The following is a 21998-nucleotide window of genomic DNA, read 5'->3' on the forward strand; positions in this document are numbered from 1 at the left end:
CTAAAAGATTAATTTAACCCCATAACATTTCATTATTATTTGACCCTATATTTCTGCATGAATATATTTGATAGCATGAAGAAAAAAGTTAGAGAGTAAGTCACAGTCTGAGAAGCCTGAAAATAATAACTACACTGCTGTAATACTGTGCCCTTGTACGTCCAACTGTGGCAGTCAGTAAGATGGGTTCAGAGGGATGTGTGATCAGGAATTCGGACAAGAGGCAAGCAGTTAGCTCTGTAATCACACAGGGAAAGACCTTATCATAATACACATGCAGTGTCCCTTCCCTCTTTTGCCTTTGTGATCCCAGGATAGCTGCCAAGTATGGGGTTCCTCACGATCAAGCTGGCACCATGTGCCAGGAGAGAGAGTAGCTGAGGCACGATGGACTCACCCAGTTTTCCTCCTCCCTCCACCACCCTGTATCCCCACAGCTTTCCCCCTCCGCTAGCCCTTGGCACGTTATATTTGCAGCCTTGCGAGGCTTTCTACAAGGCCGATGTTCAATTATTGTTTGGCTTGCTAACAGTATTTTTTAAGAAACACAAGTAGAGAAGGGAAATGGTGAGTTTTAAACAATGTATAACTTGGCTGCCATTGAATAGAATTTCCCAGCACAAAGAAAAGGCCCTTCTTTACTCTCTTCTCTCTCCCAAATTATACAAGCCTCTGCAAACAATAGAGTTGGCAAAGTTTCTCGAGAAGGATTACAAATAGCTTTCATAATTAAAGGCATACAGCAAGCTCACCACAGAAGTTATGGCTGCCCTAGTAGTAACACCAGGATTCATCCAAGAGGTGTTACTTTTAAAATTTAAAGACATTTTATAATTTGAGTTCGGTGCACTGAAAAGAGAAACCTTCTGATCTCTCCTCCCGTTGCAGTAGTGACATGCCATCTTTCATTAATTCATGCTCCGATGCCAAGAGCCACTCACAAATCACTACTATCTCCCTCTTTTAACAGGAACATTGCTGAAGCCAGGTTCTACACTGCCAAGATTTCACTAATTTGAAGTGATATACATTATGAATACATAAAAATGAATAGACACAAAGTCTGGTGAATGATTAAACAATACAAATTAAGGATGCTGAATTTACAAATTAATTAACAAGCATTAACTCTCCCACTCATTTGTATGAATTTGCAAAGTTGTACTGCAGTTTACAGTAACATTGCTTGTCAAGAGTGATTTACAGAACAAACATAGGAAATATTTAACAGTTACAACCAGTGAAATGCCTCACAAAACAAATTTGATTGTAAGACTCCACTGGGCAGCTGTGAACAGCCATAGAATTATAATGGATATAGGAATTTATATAGGAATTTACTTTTTTTAAACACTTTTTCCCAAAATTGCTAGAAAATAATAATTTCCATTCTATAGAACAGATTAATGAAAAAATGCAATACAGATTAAGGACAGGACTAGGGAACTAGGAATTCCAGTAATTATTTAGTGCTACAAATTAAAGATGTAGCAGCCTAACTTTTAGATACTGCATTGGAATACTGGAATTCAGAAAACAGAAATTAAGTATCAAGGGTCCCTCCACAGAAGTCAAGAACCTCACAGCAAGAATCAAAATATCCTCTTCGCAGCTTCAGGTTGTTCCTTAGTCACCAACTGGCTTAAAAAAAGCAGGCTCCAAACTTCTGCCCCTCTATAGAATATGAACACCTCCCTCTACTCTGTAACCAAAATATAAACTCTGATCTTCACGTCCATTGTGCCAAAAGGCTATGGAGAAGTCAGCTTACAAAGCAAACCAACCCAAACCCAGCGGTACAGCTCACAAGGAAGAGTTCTGGAGCTCCAGGTCCTATTCCCACAAATGTTTCTGCAACTAGCAGTCAAAACCATCCTTGGGACCAGGGCCACCCAAATCCCCATTGGTGAGGTTACAAATCAGACCCCTTTTCCTCCTGTCTTCCTTCTGCACATTAGCACCATTTCAACACCACACCTTAGGGCACCATTGTCAGTGGTTGGGATCTGAATCCACTTTAAGGCTCAGAAAGAGACCGGCCTGGAGACTCCCATTTCTAGGTAAATATATAATCTACTAATCCAAGATGTTGACATAACCTAAAACTCAGTTCCAGAACCACTCCCAAAACTACTTTTTTGTGAGCAATCCCATCCTATTCATGCACAGTGGGAACAGGGATTTGTGTATGCGTGCACAGCACCCAACACCTTTGTGGGAAAGGTTTTTAGCAGTCCCGCAGCGCAGCCCTACAGTCTCTCTTACTCTAGTTGAATTTCACCAGCAGATGGAAGCAAAAGAACGGGTTAAGAAATTTAACAAAAGCTTCTGGGCTTCCTGGAGCTCGACCCATCCGTGGGATGGAGGCACACTGGGACAGAGGCACAGCGGGACCGTACGGCCCTGACTTACGAAAAAAGGAGCTGAGGGACGAAGGAATACGGACTTGTCTCCTTTCGCTGTACCTGCTCCCGCCGTGACCATGCAACGGACAGGGCCTGTGGGGAGCAAAGGGGCCTGCCCTGCCCTGAAGGGCGGACAGAATAAGAAGCACTTCCCTCCTGCAAAGGGAAGGGAAACGAGAAGGTGGGGGGGACACCGTAGGAAGCCCCCACCTTTAAGGGGAACCAGGACCGCCGTCACACCGACGACCCCGAAGGCCTCCATCCCTCCCCAGTCACAGCCCGCCTCGCCTCGGCCGCCATGTCACCCCCAACTCCCCCCTCGCGCCTGCGCACTGCTTCCCCCCGCGCATGCGCAGAAGTCTCCCCCGGCGATTTCCATAGCAACGGGGACGCCCGGCCGCCCAGCACTGCCGGTTCTTACCGCTTCCCTCGCCTGGTAGGTGGTTCTCAGCGTTTGGCAGGAGAGCTCCATCGGGGCGGGCAGGGCGCCCGGCCACGGGCGGCTATAGCCCGCCGGGAAAGTCACAGCGAGCGCCCGGCCCCGCACCCGGCCGAGACCAGCGGGCGCCGTGAGGGAGAGGCCCGCCCTACCTCCCTCACGCAACCAATCGAGACGCCGAAGGGTGAAAGATTGCCCGGACAACTGTCCAATCACAAGTGGAGCGAGGGGGGAGTGGCCGTTTAAAGGATGGGCCAATCACGGTAGGGAGTAAGGCGGGGCTAGCAGTAGTGCTGGCCAATCGCCGTTAGGCTTGCTTGAGGGGCGCGGTGGGGTAGTTTGTGGGGTTGTGAGGGGAGTGAGGGGGACGTGGAGCTGCGGGGCTGGAGACGGTCCGGACCAAACTAAATCAAACTAAACCAAACCAACCCCCTGTTAAACATACCCAGCTCACCTAGACAGGTGAGGTGCGTCCGAGAAGAAAGCAGAGTGCAGTCTGCCCCTCGCATCAAGGATGGCCGTGGGCCTTAAAATGGAGGCCGCCAGCGTGCTGGTGCTGAGGGAAAGGCAGGGCTGTGAGAAGGGCCCTCTTCAGAGCACCCGAAAGCCGTCGTTAAAACTCGGCTGCCTGATTGCTGCAGCTCCTCGTGGGTTCGGGATGTGAATTACTGGCGGGGTGAGTTGTGCCTGTCGGATACTGCTTGGCTGCAGTCTAGCTGGAGGAGAACATTAAAAAAAGAAAAAAATCCCGGAAAATACATGAAAGGGAAGTTAGAGCATGCCAAAGGCTTGCTCAGTGACAGCCACAACAGGGCACAAAGCAGGACAGAAGAGGTCAGAGGGGTGAAGAACAATCCTCTGGAAACACCCTGTCTGCTGGTATGTGGGTGCTTCACAGCCAGGCAGCTGCAGGTGCAAGCTCTCCCCAAGTCCAGCCCACTGGAGACCCACAGCTACTCAGTTCCATCAGCTGTTCTTGGACAGGGTAACTACCAGATTCTTCACATCCATGCCATGCTACGCTTGCTTAGCATCTCATCCTCAAAACGATGTTCTCCAGACATGCAGACCTTCCTCCAAACACTGCCTCCTCAGTATAATCGTCAATACCCCAAAAGGCCTTACCCTTTTCATGCAACCCTGTTCCTACTCAGGAATGTTTCTCCAGCCCTTTTCTTAAACCTTCCCAATCCAGTATATGCCAACACAAGCTTTCCATTCCCTCGAGCTCCCTTCACTAAGTATCTCCAACTGCACATACTTTCCATAACCCTTCTCTCTCTCCTTTCTGTATGTCTTATCTCAAGGATGTCCTAAGCAAAAACATGACTTCAGCATATGTTAACTGCTCAGTTAGTTGCACTGCAAATGTAATGTACTTTCATCCTGTTAAGCATGTAATTTAATACACATCTTTTGTATTAAATTTGTCACATAAAACATAGAGTTTTCAAAATGGATCACATTAATGTTCCTGCATCCAACTTGGGTCCTCTCCTACAAGACTTTGTGTTTAATTTTGTGGCCTTAATGTGGTAGTAGAATAGGTAATGTGTTCATTTTCCATTATTGGGTGCTTCTGGTTTATGGCTCTGAAAGAGAAGTTCCTGTAATTGAAGTTAAGATTCAAGCCATCCCAATTAGGTTTCCAAGATCATGTCATTACTGCTGAGAGAATAGCCTGGGTTCTTGGCTTTGCTTGACTGGAGAGAGTTTTCTACCATGTCTCTTAAAGGGGTAGTGATATCTTAATGTGTGGTTTGCTACTGTTTTGATGGATAAAGAGAGAGAGTCTTCAATGCTTAGAACACAAACTTGAGGGTAATTTTCACCATATGTTTGTCAATTGATCTTTCAAACTGCCCTTGGAGACAAATGCACATCCGCAGTCAGGGGGGCTGTGTTCAGGACAGCAAAATCCCCATGAAAGCTCAGGCTGTTAAATCTGCAAGGGCAGACTTCTGCAGCTGAACAGTGCTGGCTGGCAGGATCAAGGTGTCCCCAAGCAATTCAACAGCCTACAAAGAAACCTTGCTAGGGCACTTATTATCTAGGTCTTACATTCAATAGACATCATTTAATAAAAATAATAATGGTCAGGTAAACAACTTCATATCAATCATTTAAATATTTCCCCACTGTGCTTATAACCAAAATATAGATATATCACCCTGGTATGTTAGGATAGGCAAGCAAAACTAATTAACTTGTATTTCATCATCAAAACTGATTAGAATATAAAAATAAAGAAGAACAAATCAGATTTCTAATTTACATTTTGCCTATATTATATATATATCTACTGAGTCTGACATCGCTTTAGTTAATATAACTTCACTGTATGTTTTGACATAACAGAAGATTATTTCCTATCTAAGCTCTGTTTTGTCAATTAGCTGCACAGAAAGTGCTGATACAAAGCACCCACATGTACAATTTCTTTCCAATAAACAGAGTAAGTATCCAACTCAGAACATCTTGTTTTGTAATCAGAGCCTATATTTTATGGGTAGCAGAGCAATTAAGGGGGCCTGTGAGCTTCTGTGCTTTGACAGTTCTAGACCTAACACAAGAGGGGTGTAGGCACTGAACACCACCCCATTACATTTTTGCCATCCACTTTGTCTAGTACTACATTAAAAAATAAATGGCTATGGAGTAGGAAAGATGATGGAGAAGCCTCCAGCTGGCCTCATAAAGTTCTTTCCTTTAAACGCAGCACATTCAAAAAAACCCAACTCTACCTTTGACCCAATCATCTCAGACCTCCCCAATCCTATCACTGCTTGTAATTCATATTCAGTTGTCTATTAGCAGCTGGTTAAGCAGCACAGGAGGAGTTTGTTGAGGTGTAATGCTGATAAGTGTAATTGCTGCAATGCTGGGAGCAGCTGTAGGGTGGGGTTTTTTTTTGTTTGTTTTGTTTTTAACTGTCTGCAGTGTGTTTGTGGGAGGTAGGGAGAGTTTATTTAGATGATCAGATGTCCCAATTTCAGTAGGTAACACAGCTGTGGGAAGAGTCAGTGCTTGTATGGACATACTGTGCATAGTCCTAGAAAGATTCCTAGAGAATGTTGAAGCCCAGGTGATTTTGGTTTTGGTTTTTTTTTTTCCTAACAAGTCTAACTCAATTTAGGGGGCAGGATGCTTGGCAGCTATAGGCTCCCTTCCTACCCTAATTAGAGCCTGTTGGGAAAACAAACTAATTGCTGTGGTGATATCCTATCAGATGGGAGTGCAGACTGGTTGTCTTGAAGAAAGGCAGGTTGTCTGCTTCTCTGATGGCTAGTGCTGGGCCTAGCTTTAAAGCTTTTGTAGTAAAATCAGAAAAGACTCAAGGGGGTCGTGAGAGGAGAAGGAGGGGAAGGAAGAAGCATCATAAGTGGAGGTACAAGAAGAAATATCAGAAGCTGGAAGAATGTCTGACACTTGAGGTAGGTGTCTTAAAAGTTTGGTGGAAAAAAAAAAACACTGGGAAGGTTGAGACTGGTAAGTTGCTAAGGTGGCCTGGTATCTGGGGAGTGCAAGTCTGGAGTTGACATGTGCGTGTGGAGTTTTGAAAAACCAGCAGGATTTTGAAGAACTAGAGCAAAAGGGGAGACTTATTCTAGTTACTGGAAAAAACAGAGGAGGGAGATTTGAGAGGAAACTTGGTGTGGAGATAAGATAATGGAGTGGGAGAGAATAGGCCTGTTCCCTATGCTTTTGCAGAGTAGGGACCTAGGAAAAAGCTTGAGGAGGACCAGAAGTATGGAGTACTTTTTTTTTTTTCTCAAGGGTATGGCCCCATTGATGAGTAGGAGAGAGGTTGTGAGGGAAAGCTGGGGGAAAACAAAATATGATGAAAAGAAGAACTCTAAGGAACTTTTTTTCTTTGAGCAAAAAATTAGGATAACCTAATATGTGAACTCTTATTATCTTATGCTTGTGAGGTGTTAAAACACAAACTATAATCTGTTTGCTCTTATCCTAGTGGATATTGGGGATGAGACGAATGGGAAGGTTGAAAGATGTGGTTATGAAGTGAGAGGTGAGTGTACATGGGAAAAGAAATGCCTGGCTCAGATGCAAGCTTGAACATTGATATCTTTCCCGGTGTATTTGAAGGAAGAAACATGTAAGGGTGTGCTGAAAGAAGAAGAGAGAAGGCTTTGGTCTGGCCTGTGCTGGCGTGTGCTTTAATGATCTAAGAGATCCTAACCTGCAGCTTGTCCCTTTAGTCTGGTATTAAATTGCAGGGAACAAGAAATGTTTGATGGACTTGGGAGTTGAACTCGTGCAGCAGACAGCACGCTTTATTCGGCTGCAAATTCCTGGTTTTGACTAACGAAGGGGGTTTAGAAATGAATAAAGTCCTTATGTTTGAATCTCCAAGGAAATGACTGCTGTAAGACCAAGCACAGAACCAGTTTATGCAGAGAAGGACTAGCTATCTGTGGTTACGGTTAAAAACTTCAGCAGAACTAAGGGTTTGTCTTGGACTAGCTGATAGTAAATGAATAGAAAAGCCTGCCTCAAAAAGCTATTGCAAAATTACCACTAATAACGTTAATTATTGAGTTCCTGTGTGTCCAGATCTCGTAGTGATATTGTGTGACCAGAGCCAGTCAGTACGGCGGGCAGCAGTATCCTCTACAAAAGCTCTGCTATTTGTTCCCAAAATTGTCTGCCGGAATTCCTCCTAGCAGAGCTTGCTGCCTGTCTCTTGGCCCATTAAGAAGCTCCCGGTGTAGTGTACTCATATTTGTTCTGAGATCTTATGGTTGTAGTTACTGCTCCCAATCTGTCAATCGTGCAAGAACTGCTGCCTTTTGGTTAATATGGGCGAATATATTTTGTTCTTCAGACCTTTTTTTCCCCCAGTGTCTCTCTTCTACTTCTCGTTTGGGTTGGTTTGGCTGCTTGCCTGTTTGTTGGCTCAGCCTTTGCTTTTTTTATTGCAATAAATCGGTTGTTTGGTTTAACGGCCCAGTTGCCAATGAAACTGAATATTGTGACTAGGTAATTATTGTGACTAGATAATGATCTCTGGCTGCTTTTGAAAATAATATTCTCAGCTGCACCTCGATGTTTATTTTTCTGTAAATGTCTCAACATTTCCCTTACAGCAGGAAACCCATTATCCAGTTTTGAAGCTTACTGCCAGTGACATTTTCGCTTCATTTTTTATTAATAAAACGTGTCACATCATCATTATAACACAAATTATGAGAATGTTCTTGATTAGATGGATAAAAACTAAGAAAGCTATAAAATCAGAGCGCAAGTCCAACCCTTCCCTTTTCACTACGCTCCCATCTCGGGGCTGGATTATTTGCTGCTCTTCCTTCTTTGTGAACAGAACAATTCCGTTTAACCGCTGAGCGAGCGTGTCCTCCGGCGGTGTTCGTTCTGGAGACAGGGAGAAAAAGGGGCAGCCCCCGGTGGGGGTAACGATCCCACTCCCTCATCTCCCCGCAGCTCTGGCCCTTCGTACCGGGCCGGAGGAGCTGCCTCCTTCCCTAACCGCCCCGCACCTTCGGGCCCGATAGGGACCCCCGAGGGTCGCCCACCTCGGTCAGGGGCCGCTACCGGCGGGTCTCTAACTAAAAACAAAAAGAAAAAAAAGCTGGGGTTTTTTTTTCCTCTCAGGGCCGCCGGGAGGTGGCGCGGAACCCCCCCCCCTCCCCGCTCCTCACACACACACACACAGAGCCGGAGCCGCCCTCCCCCGTCACGTGCCGGGGGCGCGCACAGGGTGCACGATGGTGGCGGCGGCGGCGGGGCCCGGCGACGGCGGCGGCGGCGGCAGCAGCAGAAGCAGCGGGTAGAAAATGGCGGATTTCGAGGAGCTGCGGGTGAGGAGGAGGGAGTAGAAGCGGGAGGGGGGGGTGGTGGGGGAGAGAGAGACGCGGGCCAAGATGTCGCCCGGTCGTTGCCGCGGACACCCTCGCCCACCTTATCCCTCCCCCGGCTTTTCCTCACGGCGAGCCCCCGCTGCGCCCCTCGGGGTGTGTGTGTGTGGAGGCACGGCCGTCAGCGCCTTTCGCTGAGGCGGCAGCCCGTAACGGCCGGCCGGAAACCACCGGGGCCCCGCGGCCGCCAGCGCCTTCCCCGGGGCGGGGGGGGGGGGGGGGGGGGAAGGAAGCGGGGCCGCCCTGCAGCGCGATCGGGGGCGCCGGCGGGGCCGGTGGCTCCTGCCTGAGGAAAAACCCTCCCTGTCACTTCCCCGGGTCGGGGAGTCCGCTTCTCATCTCCGCCGTGTGGGTTGTCGTCTCGGTGGGGGTTCCCCCCCACCTCCCCGCCAGCCTCCCCCGACATCTTGAAAGCCGTTTCGGTTGTTTCGAGCGGGGCGAGAAGCCGGGCCCCGGCCCGGTGCCGGTGGCTCGTATGGCGCCTGGTGGGGCTCCGGGCCCAGCGCCGTGGTGCCCTTCCTGCGAACTGAAGGGAGAAATCCCGAATAATTCCTGAATCTCTGAAAATGCTAAGAGCTGCTGGATTTTTGAAAATGCATTAACGGCTTTCTAACCGGGAGAACTCCGCCTGTGAAGCGTGAAATCCAGTATTTCTTTTCAGACCTGTTTTATCTTCGGTTGAATGTCTTTTGCGTTGCACTTGTGGACTTTCTGTAACAGATTTTTCGGTAGGGGGGTGGCCTTTCATATTTTAAGGTGTGTACACAAAGAGCTGACTACAGTGTTTCTGTTTTTCCTTACGTTTCTTGAACAATCTGTGAATATCTTTGTTCGGAAGGAGAATGTTGTCCTTCTGCAGCATCCACACCTGCAGAAGTGCTGCCAAGGGAATACTACATGCACATTGAACCCTCCCGACCTAGACTTCCCTACAGAAGGAGTAAAAGTCAGTTAAATAGGAACCACTCTGAGTTCAGCTTTAGTGTAGAGAAAGGTCTGATGGCTGAACTGACTGTAGTCTGACCAACAGTGGCAAATATGCTGCAATTGCCAGATAATTTCCTGCACTAAGGCTTCTTCCAGCACTAACACCGCCTGGGTTGAAGTGGCTGTGGTATAGCTGAGGAGCTTGGCTATAAAAATCTCATGGAAAGAACTGAGTTTCTTTATTTGAGGACAACAGTGCTCTATCTCAGTCTTAGGTTTAAGAAGGGTTGACTTACTTTTTCCTGCATTAAACCTTGTTTGTTTGGGTTTTTAACTTGTTTGTGTTTACATGTTTTCTCCTTTAGTGTCCTCACTCGCTTTCAGCCCTCCTTCCAAGGCCTGTCAAAGGGTGTAGCTATGTAGGTGGCTAAACCCCTGGTGTAAACTTTGTAGCAGAGATACTCTGCTTTGTGTAGCTCCTCTTCTCCAGGTTTGAGCTGGAGCTGTGATCCACATTTTCCAAAGCGTGATAATAGCCTATCTGGATATGCATAAGTATTGATAGTTTCTGGGAACTGGGTACCTAAGTACCTTTGAAATTATATATGTACCTGAGTTGCTTGCCGAAAGTAACACAGGAAGTATGGAGGAAAAAGGGAACTGGGTTTCAGGCCAACTACAGGACTGCCCTTTCACCACTCAAAAGAATAGGTGTCAGTAGTTAAAAAAATACTGGTCTGAAGAAATGTCTTTTGATGTTCCCATTTATCTTATTTGTAAGCTGGAGTGCCTGTGAAATGAATCCATTAGCTTGGAGCTTCTCTAAATGCTCAACATCCAGCTGATAATAATTCATGGTCCATTTTGGGAAAGCTCTAGATATTTTTTTGGGGGGGAGGGGAAGAGAATATAGTAGACTGCCTCATGTCTTCAAGGCATTTATTGCCATTTTTCTCTTTTTAAGAGAATACATTTGAATGTGTCTGCTTGAATACCAGACACTTGGTTTGCAGGTTTAAGGGTTTTTTTTTCTCTTTTTTTTTTTCCAGACAACCAATTCTTCTTGCTTTTGGCCAAAGAGAGAGAGAGACACACACACACAGAGCCCCAACAGATTTTGTGAATTGACCTTTAGAAGTGATTTTAAACTGCTGCTTTATAGATTAACATACAGGACATTTTTATGTTAGTATTGTTTGCTGTTCTGTTGTTGATTGCAATTTCCTGTGGTATGTGATCTCTACCTGCCTTATAAAAGGCCACGAGGGCAATTTGGAGAGTTGAATTTATTTTAGTAAATCGTTAAGAACTGACTAAAGGCAGGAGGTCAGAGTTCTCTCTTAAATCCTGTTTTTGAGGGAAGCATGGAAGGGCTGCATTTTTCTATTCTCAGGGCAAAGGATCATTTTAATATTTGTTAGTACCATCCCTGCTGTCCTCTGGATCTTCAGAGTAAAAGTTCTGGGGAGCGATGACCAAAGGGTTATAACTGAGAGGCTGTAGTGAAAGAAGACAAAGAGACTCAAAAGAACCTGCCGTTACATCATGCCTTTTGGAAATCTTTGGTTTTGTTAAAGGATTTGGAAGTAGCTGTAACCACAGTCACTACTTTTCAAGATATTGGTGAAAATGTCTGGTATAAGGCTTACCCTTCCAGACCTTAAGATTAGCCCTTAATTAATTAGTAATGTTTATTGAATTCTGTAGGTTACCAGTTTCTGGAATATTAGGGAGCTGCTGAGAAGATGTGGCGAGCACAACTGTATCTTTCTTGTATGTTGAGGTACAGTTTCCAGACCTGCTGTTCACAGATGTGTTTTTAAACATGGCTCATACCTTTATCCATAATCCTTATTCACGAGCAGCCCAATGAATGTCAAAGGGATTACGCAGGCATAGACAGACGTGGAACAGAAGTCAGCAGTCTGGTGTGGAGGACAGAGATGGCATGTGAATGCATTTTTGAACAGAATTGGCCTGGGAGTGGGGAACTACAGCTCCTTCTGAGAGCCATCTGTGAGAAAACGATTCCAGCTCCCAACAAATTCTGAACTCACTGAGATTTGGCTTGAAGCTACCGTTTGCATCCCAGCAAAATACTGCAGATAAGAGGATCAGTTATATATTATTACTTAGAGAGAAGGAACATCTCTTGGGTCCCCTAAGTTTCTGCTGGCATCCTGACTCTAATTTGGAAACTTAATACAGAGTGCATGCTATCCTTGAAACGTTGCAGATCCCTAGTTTAGAAGATAGCAGCTTCAGTCTCATAATTTGTATTTAATTGGGTTTTGAAGTAATGTGTTAGTTTCATCTTTATGGAAAAGAAGAAAAAAAAAAAGCTCTTTATAGGCAAATGAATATGCCTGTGCTAAAACTAATTTGTGTGACACTAGGGATCAGTTTCATGGCCATTGTGGGGAAAAACCCCCTCACTTTAGTGAGAAGAGATTGAAGTGCGCTCATATGTCTTATGTGGAAGGGGAGACTACACAAAATTTACTGGAAATCGGGGTTTATAAATGCTGAAGGTCAGTCCCCTTTTAATTTTTGCTCTTGCACACCCAGTATGGAAGTCATGCGACTCAAATGTGAGGAGCAATATGATTCGGATACCATGTTAAAATACAGAAATTGAAGTCTCATACTTTTATATATTGGATCTCTCGTTCATACCAGCCTTGGTGTCTTTCCACTCCTCTTGCTTTATTTTTCCGGTCTGAATGGACAGTGTTTGCCTGTTTACCAGGTGAAGCAGTGCTTAGTACTAAATTGTTAGCCAAGAAGAAAATACTGAGAGCTATTTTCACATGTCCTTTTCAAGCTCACTGCCAAGCACACTGGTGTCCTCTGTTTTATTTTAGCTGTGTTAATACCATTGTATTGTATATGCTGACCAGTTTGGGGTGTTTGATGTAGAAATCAAATTCCACATGTTGATCTGGGGTAAACTTAAAATGGGGGGCAGAACAGATGTTGAGAAGTTTCTGTTTGTGATGTAGTGATCTTTAGGTTGCAGTTAACATTGAGTGTATTAAATAAGATAACCTCTGATAAAATACCGTTAATAACCTATGATAATACTGTTAATCTTGTATCTGTCCGTAATTTCCCTGTTCTTCCTAGATGCGTAGTCACTTTTTCAGACCAGTGAGGCTTATTGTTGTACCTAGAATAATTAATAATAAAGGATTGTGCTGAGATACGGTGATGGGGGAGAGGAGGGAGATAATGTAGTTTATGGTACTTAGAAAATGAGGCTGCAGTGAAATGGGTCAAGCTTTGTTTTGAGCGTTTTATGTGAAGTGAATGCAGGTATTTGATTTAGGATTTTAACTGTTACATTAAGTGCATGCAACTTTGAAGACTAATGCCTAATTTAGGAGCCAGGCTAGAGTTAGTCCAAAGAAAAATCCCCATAATACTGAGGACCTGATGGTCATGCTGTTTGCACCAACTGTTGTGTTCTTCAGAGCTGCTCTTACTGTGCTGTACTACTTCTACAGATTTAACTAGTGACATCTCCATTCTTTCCCAGGACTTGCAGTTTTTTATCTATAGTTGCATCAGTTTCCAGAATACATTTATATTTGTGTTTAGGGTCAGCATAGAAGTCTTCAACCATCCCAAGACACGAGTTGCTCTTTCTTACTGGTATTATACATTTCTAGGCCGCTGTAACTCAGCATGTATGCAAATTTATTGCAAAAGAGGTCACAAATGTGCTTCTCTGCTATGAGTGTCCAGAAAAGGGCTTAAGCTCAGGAGTGAGGATTTGTGGGGTTGGTCCTTGGTGCGTTCCTTCCCTATATATCCTTCAGACACTTCAGAAAACGTCTGGAAGCCAGTGGGGCTGAAGCGGAGCTCTTAGGTGGAGACTCGCTAGAACTTTTGTGTCTACTTGGATTGCTTCTGCAGGTTCAGCTGTAGGGCTCACTACCTGAGCAGTTGCAGTTGCCCTAGAAGCTACAGTTGCTGGTGCTTATTGTAGACCTATGTCAAGAATTTAACAGGGATTTGTGGTTACCTTTCATTCATATGTGTAAGTACAACGACTGTTAAAATTGCAGGTAGCTTTGGCAGGGGGAGTGTGGAGAATCATGTACCTCTTGTTTGAGAGAAATGTTTGATCCCTTATTTTGCTCTGAAACATGTCTGCCCTTAATTTCAGCAGCGTGTCAGCATTTCCTGGACTCCTTAATATCATCATCCCTGTGAAATGAATGCCATTCCAGATACACCTACGGCTTAATGTTTCAGAACAGCATTTCTGCTTATGAATCATGGTTGCTATAGTTTAACAATCGGAAACAAAAAACCCTGTGAAACTTCTTATGACCTTCAAGTATGAATTTCAGGGGAAAAAATGTTTCTGGAATATAAAAGTACTTGAATTATCCAGTCTGATTTCCTTCCTTAAAGTTCTGTCAAACTACTCTTTGTGTTCATGGAGAAACATTAAAAATAAAATGGCTTTGGTCTTCAGTGTTAAAAAAGCTTTTTATTGGGCTGTGTAGCTGTAAAGAACTTCTCTTAAGAGAAAATTGATGGCATTTACATGACACAACTTGAATGTCTAATCTTAATTCAGTGATGTGAAAAGCATGTTAATAGCTAGGCTGCAGTCTTCCGCAATACTGCTGGAACCCCAAAAGAAAATAGCTTGGTAGGGTTTGTTGGAACTAATATCTGTCTTGCACCATGGTTATAAATGCTCCTAAGCATATGTTATGCCTCTATAAAACCTTGTTGATTGTAACGAGTGTCCACTTTGATAAATCTGTAAATGGAGTAATAAGCTAAAACGTGTAGATCAGACTAGCTGTGTCTTCATGCACGTGGTTGTTGTTGCCTTAAAGGGAATGTAGAATCAGCTTTAGGGGGAAAATGTTGCAAAAGCCATTGTTTAATTACTTCCAGTAAAACTCACTTTTGCAAGGCTTCTTTCAAAACCATATGTAAGATTTTTGTGTTGATGGACAAAACTATGTATTTTTTTTGTACTCCCAAGCATGTTTAATAGAGGTGTCAATTTAAAATCTTGCTGACTATGGTATTGAAGCCAGCCTGTGTGTTGTAAATGAAATCCATCTTGTAACAAAATGCTAGTTTGTGGAATTTCTGAATAAAATGTTAGCTGTTTCAAGGCATGATTGACTGCGCATTTCACCTTGATTAACTTGCAGGAATGCACAGAAGGCAGCAGGCAGGGTAATAGGCAGTATTTTGCAATACATGCTGTTTCCTTAATCTCAGTGTAAAGGATTATTTTATTCATTTGCATTCTGATTATGGAATCCCGAATCATGCTTACTGCCTGCATCTGAAATAAAGGAACTGACATTGCTATCAAGCTTATGCAACTATCTATGGAAGCACGCAACATGTAGTTCTCAGTAAATTCTTGAATATCAGTATTATCTTTTAACACAATTTCTCTTTTATGTGGCATGACTATAAAGCTGTTATGGTACTTCAAGCTATTTTTTATGAGTACTGAAACACTTTATTTTCTTCACCATTTGACTGTGAGACTAAGGAAAAGTAGTGGTGGAATGCTGGGTGGAAACTAACCTCCAGCAGCATGCAAACTGGATAGAGTTCTGTCTCCTCTCCTCTCCCCTTTTCTTGTATCATTTTGCTGTTGAGAGAAATTGCTGGGATGAAATTAAGATGATATCTGCTGTTGGTCTTCTCTTCAGAAGTTAGGGTGAGCCACTCAATGCCTCATGTGATGCTGCTTTCACTGGCAATTGTATCCATGGTGCATTTATAGATGGGGTGTTGGGGGAAATACCAGTTTGAGGACTGCTGGTTTAACTCCCTGATAGCTACTTGATAGAAACATCACCATACACAAATTGGCTGTTTGGAAATGTTGAAATTCAATATCTGAAATAAGATAACCTCATCCTCTCAACAATGAGGAAAGGATATGCCTGATGAGAGTACGACCATAGTATTTTACATGGTTGTTTTGATATGCACAAATAATGTGGCCCTTGAAAAGGCAGGTCCTGGCTGCTTGCTCCTGCCATCCTGTAATGGCACAAGAGGGATCTGGACAGGCTGGATCGATGGGCTGAGGCCAATTGTATGTAATTCAACAAGGCTCAGTGCCAGGTCCTGAACTTGGGTCACAACAACCCCATGCAGTGCTACAGGCTTGGGGAAGAGTGGCTGGAAAGCTGCCTGGTGGAAAAGGACCTGAGGGTGTTGGTTGACAGCCGGCTGAATATGAGCCAGCAGTGTGCCCAGGTGGCCAAGAAGGCCAACGGCATCCTGGCTTGTATCAGAAATGGTGTGGCCAGCAGGACTAGGGAAGGGATTGTTCCCCTGCACTCAGCACTGGTGAGGCTGCACCTCGAGTACTGTGTTCAGTTTTGGGCCCCTCACTACAGGAAAGACATGGAGGTGCTGGAGCGTGTCCAGAGAAGGGCAACGAAGCTGGTGAAGGGTCTGGAGCACAAGTCTTACGAGGAGTGGCTGAGGGAACTGGGGTTGTTTAGTCTGGAGAAAAGGAGGCTGAGGGGAGACCTCATTGCCCTCTACAACTACCTGAAAGGAGGTTGGAGTTGGTCTCTTCTCACAAATAACAAGCAATAGAACAATAGTAAATGGCCTCAAGTTGTGCCAGAGGAGGTTTAGATGGGATATTGGGAAAGATTTCTTCACTTGGAGCAGGCTGCCCAGGGAAGTTGTTGAGTCACCATCCCTGGAGGTATTTAAAAGACGTGTAGATGTGGTGCTTAGGGACATGGTTTAGTGGTGGACTTGGCAGTGCTAGGTTAATGGTTGGACTTGATCTTAAAGGTATTTTCCAACCTAAATGATTGTATGATTCAAAGCTCAGTTTTCATCTGGCTCAATTCCCTGATCTGTCTTACTGTAAAAACAATTTTCTCAACATTAAGGAGAGAATAGGGAGCAAGTGGCTAGGGGCAGAGGGGGAGTTCAGACTTTTTTTTTGTGGCTGACTGCGTGGTTGTAGCATAGTTGTGTTAAAACTTCAGCTGAGATGAGATCTATGTTAGAATACATGGGTATAAACTCTGTAATTGTATAGTAAGGATTAGGGAAGGTAAACCCAGAACATTGTGTTTTGAGTTGTATCCTTTCTGAAATTAATGCCCAAAGCTTTAAATGTTGTGTATTGGACTACTATTTAAAAGTCAACAATACACTTCTGAACTGTTATTTTTAAAAATGTCTTTTATGATCCCAGATGTCTACTACTTCATACCTTCTGTCAGGGCTTTCATCTGCCAGTCCTTGAGTCTGGAGTTGGTATGGTACAGCAGTACAGATTAAAGTCAGATGTTCTTTCATCTTTAAAACTTAACCTCCTTGTTATGGTGGAAGACTTCCACAGAAACAGGAGGGAAGTTGCTTAGAAGATTCTGGACAATTTTATATCTCTGAAAAGAGAGCTTGCTCACAAAAATGTGAGATGATGTGCCTATGCTAAGTTACTTGTTTGTAGTAATGGGGGAGAAAAGATTGCTTCCTCTTGCATAATGGGCTCTTTTATTTCTTGATTTATTTTGTTGTTTTTTTTTATGAGAATCTATTTATGAACTTCATAGTTCAATCCTCAGAGTCTTCTGCAACTAACTCTGATAGCCAAGTAAATAGTATTATCTCCTTTGAAGAGATCTTTGTGTCCCACAATACCAGAATGTGATAAGAGAAGGACACAAAGTTTTCTGTGATGTTTTAGAAGAATCAATTATGTTGGTTAAACAGTTTGTTAGTATGATATAATGTAGCTTTTTAGAAGGTGTCCACCTTGCTGTGCCATTCTTTCAAGAGTGAATCCTGATGTGCCTGTCTCTGTTCATGCATGCATTTAACGTGTTGCCCAAAATAAAGGATGCTTCAGAATAAACTATGCAGAACTGAAATACTTCCTTATTTTATTTCTTAAAATGTGTTGGAAGACAGGTGATAATACTGATTTGTCTGATTTTGTTGTTGTTGTTGTTTTTGTTTTGTTTGCTGGCTTCATGAAGTGAGACACATACATTGTTTTAGAGTTTATGCTTCTGCCTGTGAATTTAAGGCAGCACTGCATGGATTGGATTAAGGTTTTGTTATTGCTGGTGTTTGAGTGTAGAAACAATTCGAAGTCTTTGAAATTAACAACACAACCAAACTCAACCTTCATCCTGGACACTTTGTTTCTTCATTTTAAACAAACTATACTCTTGTGTCAGGTAAGGGTATGGGTAGTACCTAAGATAACAAGTGTGAAACTAGAATGGTGGAAGTTCAGATGTTTTACCATCTTCCTCAGAAAGGCCTGCTTGCGGTACTGTTGGTTCACCTGTGCTTATCTCCCTTTTCTTTCTAGAATATGGTATCAAGTTTTCGTGTTTCTGAACTACAAGTGTTGTTGGGGTTTGCTGGACGTAATAAAAGCGGGCGGAAACATGACCTCCTGATGAGGGCACTGCACTTACTGAAGAGCGGCTGCAGCCCAGCAGTTCAGATAAAAATCAGAGAACTCTATAGGCGTCGGTACCCAAGGACGATTGAAGGACTCTCGGATTTATCGGCTATAAAACCTGCAGTTTTCAATTTAGACAGTAGTTCCTCTCCTGTTGAGCCTGACCTGGCTGTTGCTGGCATTCACCCGCTCCCTTCTACATCGGTCACACCTCAGTCTCCTTCCTCGCCTGTCAGTTCTGTGCTCCTCCAAGACACTAAGCCCCACTTTGAGATGCAGCAGCCATCCCCTCCGATTCCACCTGTTCATCCCGATGTTCAACTGAAAAGCCTACCTTTTTACGATGTGCTTGATGTGCTCATAAAACCTACAAGTCTAGGTAAGTATTTAATAGCTCTGCAGGTTGCTTAATTCATGACATAGGCATTGCTTATGACAGTACTAAGTCCAGACTTAAATGGCTTTTTGCAGCTGGGGAAAAGTGGAAACTCCCTTACCTTCTCATTTCTACCCTTGCCCTGTCTTCACCACTTGTTCCCAGAAGTGCCGAGCCATGCTTCAGAAAATAGTGTTCTCTTTTGTAAATGTTATATGATTAAAGATCTTTGTCTTTTGAATATTAAATAATAGAGTAGAATAGTTCAGTTGTAAGGTACCCGCGATGATCATCTAACTGCCTGACTACTTCAGGGCTGACCAAAAGTTAGAGTAATAGTTAAGGGCATTGTCCAAGTACCTCTTAAACACTGACAGGCTTGGGGTGTTGACTGCTTCTCTAGGAAGCCTGTTCCAGTGTTTGACCATCCTCTCAGTAAATAAATGTTTCCTAATGTCTAGTCTGAACATCCGCTTTTGGCTGAAAGATTTGGACCTGAAATCTCTGCCTGGTGCAAGTGAGAAACACATCTGTCAGGGCCAGCAGGAAAAGGATTTCAGGGTCAGTAATTAGTAAGTTGCAACAACGTAAAGAGAACAAGTTCACTGGTTTGTTAGTTTAAGCCTACCTCACCACAACAATTCTGTGGGTTCTGACATCTGGCACTGAAATAGATACTTTGTGCAGCAAAGTTCAGTGTTTTACTCGGATTGGTGAAGGTTTCTCAGTTTACCGGTTGTTGCCACAGTGTATGTTAAAATGTAGATTGGACCTTTGTCTTCCGAATAAGGAAAGTTAGTGCAAATCTCAGTTTAGCTTCCTCAAACACCTCTCTCTTAAACATAGTAAATTATTTGGAAATACGTTGTTTTCTGTCTTGAAATTCAACCTGTCTTGCCTTACATGGTAGAAGAAGTTCCCTTACTATTTAGTAATATTGTTTAGAAAAACTTAAGCATTTTGCAAGCTGTTTGCATTCTCTTAAACATTTTAGTTTCTTAACTGAGAATAGAGTTGTTTAGGCTGTGACTTGTACCTCAGTGAGGCATAGACTGATCATTGGTCATCTTCCAGTACCTAAAGCAGCAAGCATTACTAACAAGCATTATTTACAATGCCCGTTGTCACTTCTGTTTGTGTGTCATGACGCCCTGTTAGAGGAGAGTTTTATGTTGAACCTGTGTATTGATACAATAGCAGCTTTGGTGTTGGACAGCTCTATGGCTCGTGCTGCCGTTACCTTTACAGAGATAATCTGTCAGTGCCACGATGTCCTGCCTAACCCCTGCTTATGTTCAGGGTGCGCAGTACTCGAGTATCTTAACTAGCTTCCTGAATTATTCTGTTATGGGACAACTGTTGGCTCATAGTTAACCAGACTGGTTAGCCAGCCACTCCATAGTCACTCTGTCCCATATCGTGCAGCGTGTGCTCGTGTCATGGTTTAAGCCCAGCTGGCAGCAAAGCACCATGAAGCCACTCACTCGTTTCTCCCCCCCACGGCCCCGGTGGGATGAGGAGAAAATATAACAAAAAGCTTGTGGTTCAGACGAAGACAGGGAGGGATCACTCACCAGTTATGGTCATGGGCAAAAGACAGACTCAACTTGGGGGAGGGGGAAACAAAATCAATTTAACTTACTACCAATCAAATCAAAACAGGGTAATGGGAAGTAAAACCAAATCTTAAAACGCCTTCCCCCATCCCTCTCTCCTTCCCGGCTCAAGTCCACTCCCGGTTTTCTCTACTTCACAGGGAATGGGGGCTGCGGTCAATTCATTACAAGTTGTTGGATTCCACTCCCCTCTCCACTGCTGGTTCCCCTTCTTAAATACATTCTCGCAGAGGTGCCGTCACCATCACTGGTGGGCTTAGCCTCGGCCAGAGGCAGGTCTGACTTGGATCCAGGGAAGCTTCTAGCAGCTTCTCACAGGAGTCATCCCTGTAGCCCCTCCTGCGCTACCAAAACCCTGCTACACAAACCCAAAACAGCTAGGCATTATATTTCTGCTATGCAGTTACCTTTTGTTTTCTGGTGAATGATATCTAGAGGTGGCGGTGATATGCTAGAAAATTCCCTAACAGTTGTTTTCATCAACTTTTGAAATGATCCTTTTTTTCTGAAAGCAGAATGCTTCCTTAGGGGTGTCACCATGTTATAGTTAGAGCTGCATGTAAATTCCTCTTTCTCTTGAAGACTGTAGGCTCTTTGCATGTTGCCCAGTTTTCATAGGTGTGAGGATTATCTAGTCCTGTAACGTTTGGGTCCTCCTAGGACACGGATGAGGGGGACAAGGTTAATTTAACTGAGTACTTGCTTGCCTTGAAACTCTTTTCAGAGCACAGTACCTGAAGGTGTCAGCAGCCAGAGCTACAACTCAGATCTGTGTGAGGAGGAGTGGGGAAATAAGATGTGAGGAATGGCTTGATATGCAAATAACGGGCCCTTCTGATGTTAGAAGGATATGAACACTGGCTGAAAATCACTCTTAACATGGATTAATGAGCAAATTTGGAAATAAGCCTTCCTTTATTTAATATCTTTAGATCGATATGGATAGCTTATAGTCCCAGTTAGTAGATGTGGGTGATTGGGGCATGGAACAAACGGTTTTGTGTGTTTGAGAAATGAAGGATTTGGAAACCAAATAGACAGCTAAGTCAGAGAGCTAGGAGTATAGCCCGCTTCACTGTGACCCTTTAAAAGGGATGAGTGTAGATGTTCTTTTGCACTAATATGAGAACACAAGAGCAGGTGTAGGTGTGGGGTTTAGTTTTAACCCACACTCAATTCACTAACAAAATATGTCCATGATCTTTTTTTTATATGTGCTCAAGTATTATTTTAAAATATAAAATGCTGTCTATGGTGTGTGTATGCACATATGTGTACAATGTAGCTGTTCTGAATTGTTCGAGGAACTTGGTATGTGTGTTTGTTCCACCTGGGTTCTATTCCATTTTTGTGTCCTTCTTGTGTGCGTTTTCGGGGCATAGGGATCATCTTCTCTGAATGTCACGGTGTACAAGACAGTCGAGCTCTTCCAAATTTGCCTGGTTTAATTGTGCTATTTTTGCAGTTGTCCTCCTTGCTGGTTACTTTAAATTGTTGGACAAGTCCAATCTACCTTTATTTCGGGTCAAGATTTCTAACTTCTCAAGTCGAAAGGAAGTAGAAAAGTAACATGTGCATACTGTGAACCCTTACAGCTTCCCATCACTGACAGACAAGTAGGATTCTGACATGAAAGTTACATTTATTTTTTTGTCAAATGCTACTGAGGGGTAATTCCCAGACATGAGGTCTATCTGGCTTCTCTGGCATTAGGGATTGTGCTCCTTCCCTTCCTCCCCAAAGGCTTAGTTACCTTTAGCTGTTTCTGAGTTGAGTAATTTTCCAGCTGTCCATTAATAACTTCTCGTGCACGTTCTCTTCTTGTAGTACGTTAAAATAATTGTAAACATCTTCTCTGCTCACTCTTTTTGTCAGATATCCAGTGTTATATT

General features: G+C 43.6%; 2 protein-coding genes across 15 annotated transcripts in view; one reads left to right on the plus strand and one right to left on the minus strand.

Annotated features, from left to right (window-relative positions):
• KATNAL2 (katanin catalytic subunit A1 like 2) overlaps positions 1 to 3187 on the minus strand; it is a 32279-nt gene extending 29092 nt beyond the window's left edge. Inside the window, exon 1 of one of the 5 annotated variants that reach the window (XM_069775142.1) lies at positions 2827 to 3187. In XM_069775142.1, the coding sequence (XP_069631243.1) occupies positions 2827 to 2877 (51 nt within the window). In that variant the 5' untranslated portion in view covers positions 2878 to 3187. Of the gene's footprint in view, positions 1 to 2446; positions 2589 to 2615; positions 2725 to 2826 lie in introns of those variants that run through there. The other 4 variants (XM_069775141.1, XM_069775145.1, XM_069775143.1 and 1 more) reach the window with 4 other exon arrangements.
• Positions 3188 to 8524: 5337 nt separating this feature from the next.
• Positions 8525 to 21998, plus strand: part of PIAS2 (protein inhibitor of activated STAT 2) — a 33974-nt gene continuing 20500 nt past the window's right edge. For all 10 annotated transcript variants that reach the window (XR_011323040.1, XR_011323039.1, XR_011323036.1 and 7 more), the window contains exons 1-2: positions 8525 to 8681; positions 18019 to 18493. Coding sequence is in view for 3 of the 10 variants with exons in the window: in XM_069775514.1 (XP_069631615.1) it covers positions 8658 to 8681; positions 18019 to 18493 (499 nt within the window). In the remaining 7 variants the exon portion in view is untranslated. The remainder of the gene's footprint in view (positions 8682 to 18018; positions 18494 to 21998) is intronic.

The sequence above is a fragment of the Haliaeetus albicilla genome, chromosome W (genome assembly GCF_947461875.1).
Source record: "Haliaeetus albicilla chromosome W, bHalAlb1.1, whole genome shotgun sequence".
NCBI lineage: Eukaryota > Metazoa > Chordata > Aves > Accipitriformes > Accipitridae > Haliaeetus > Haliaeetus albicilla.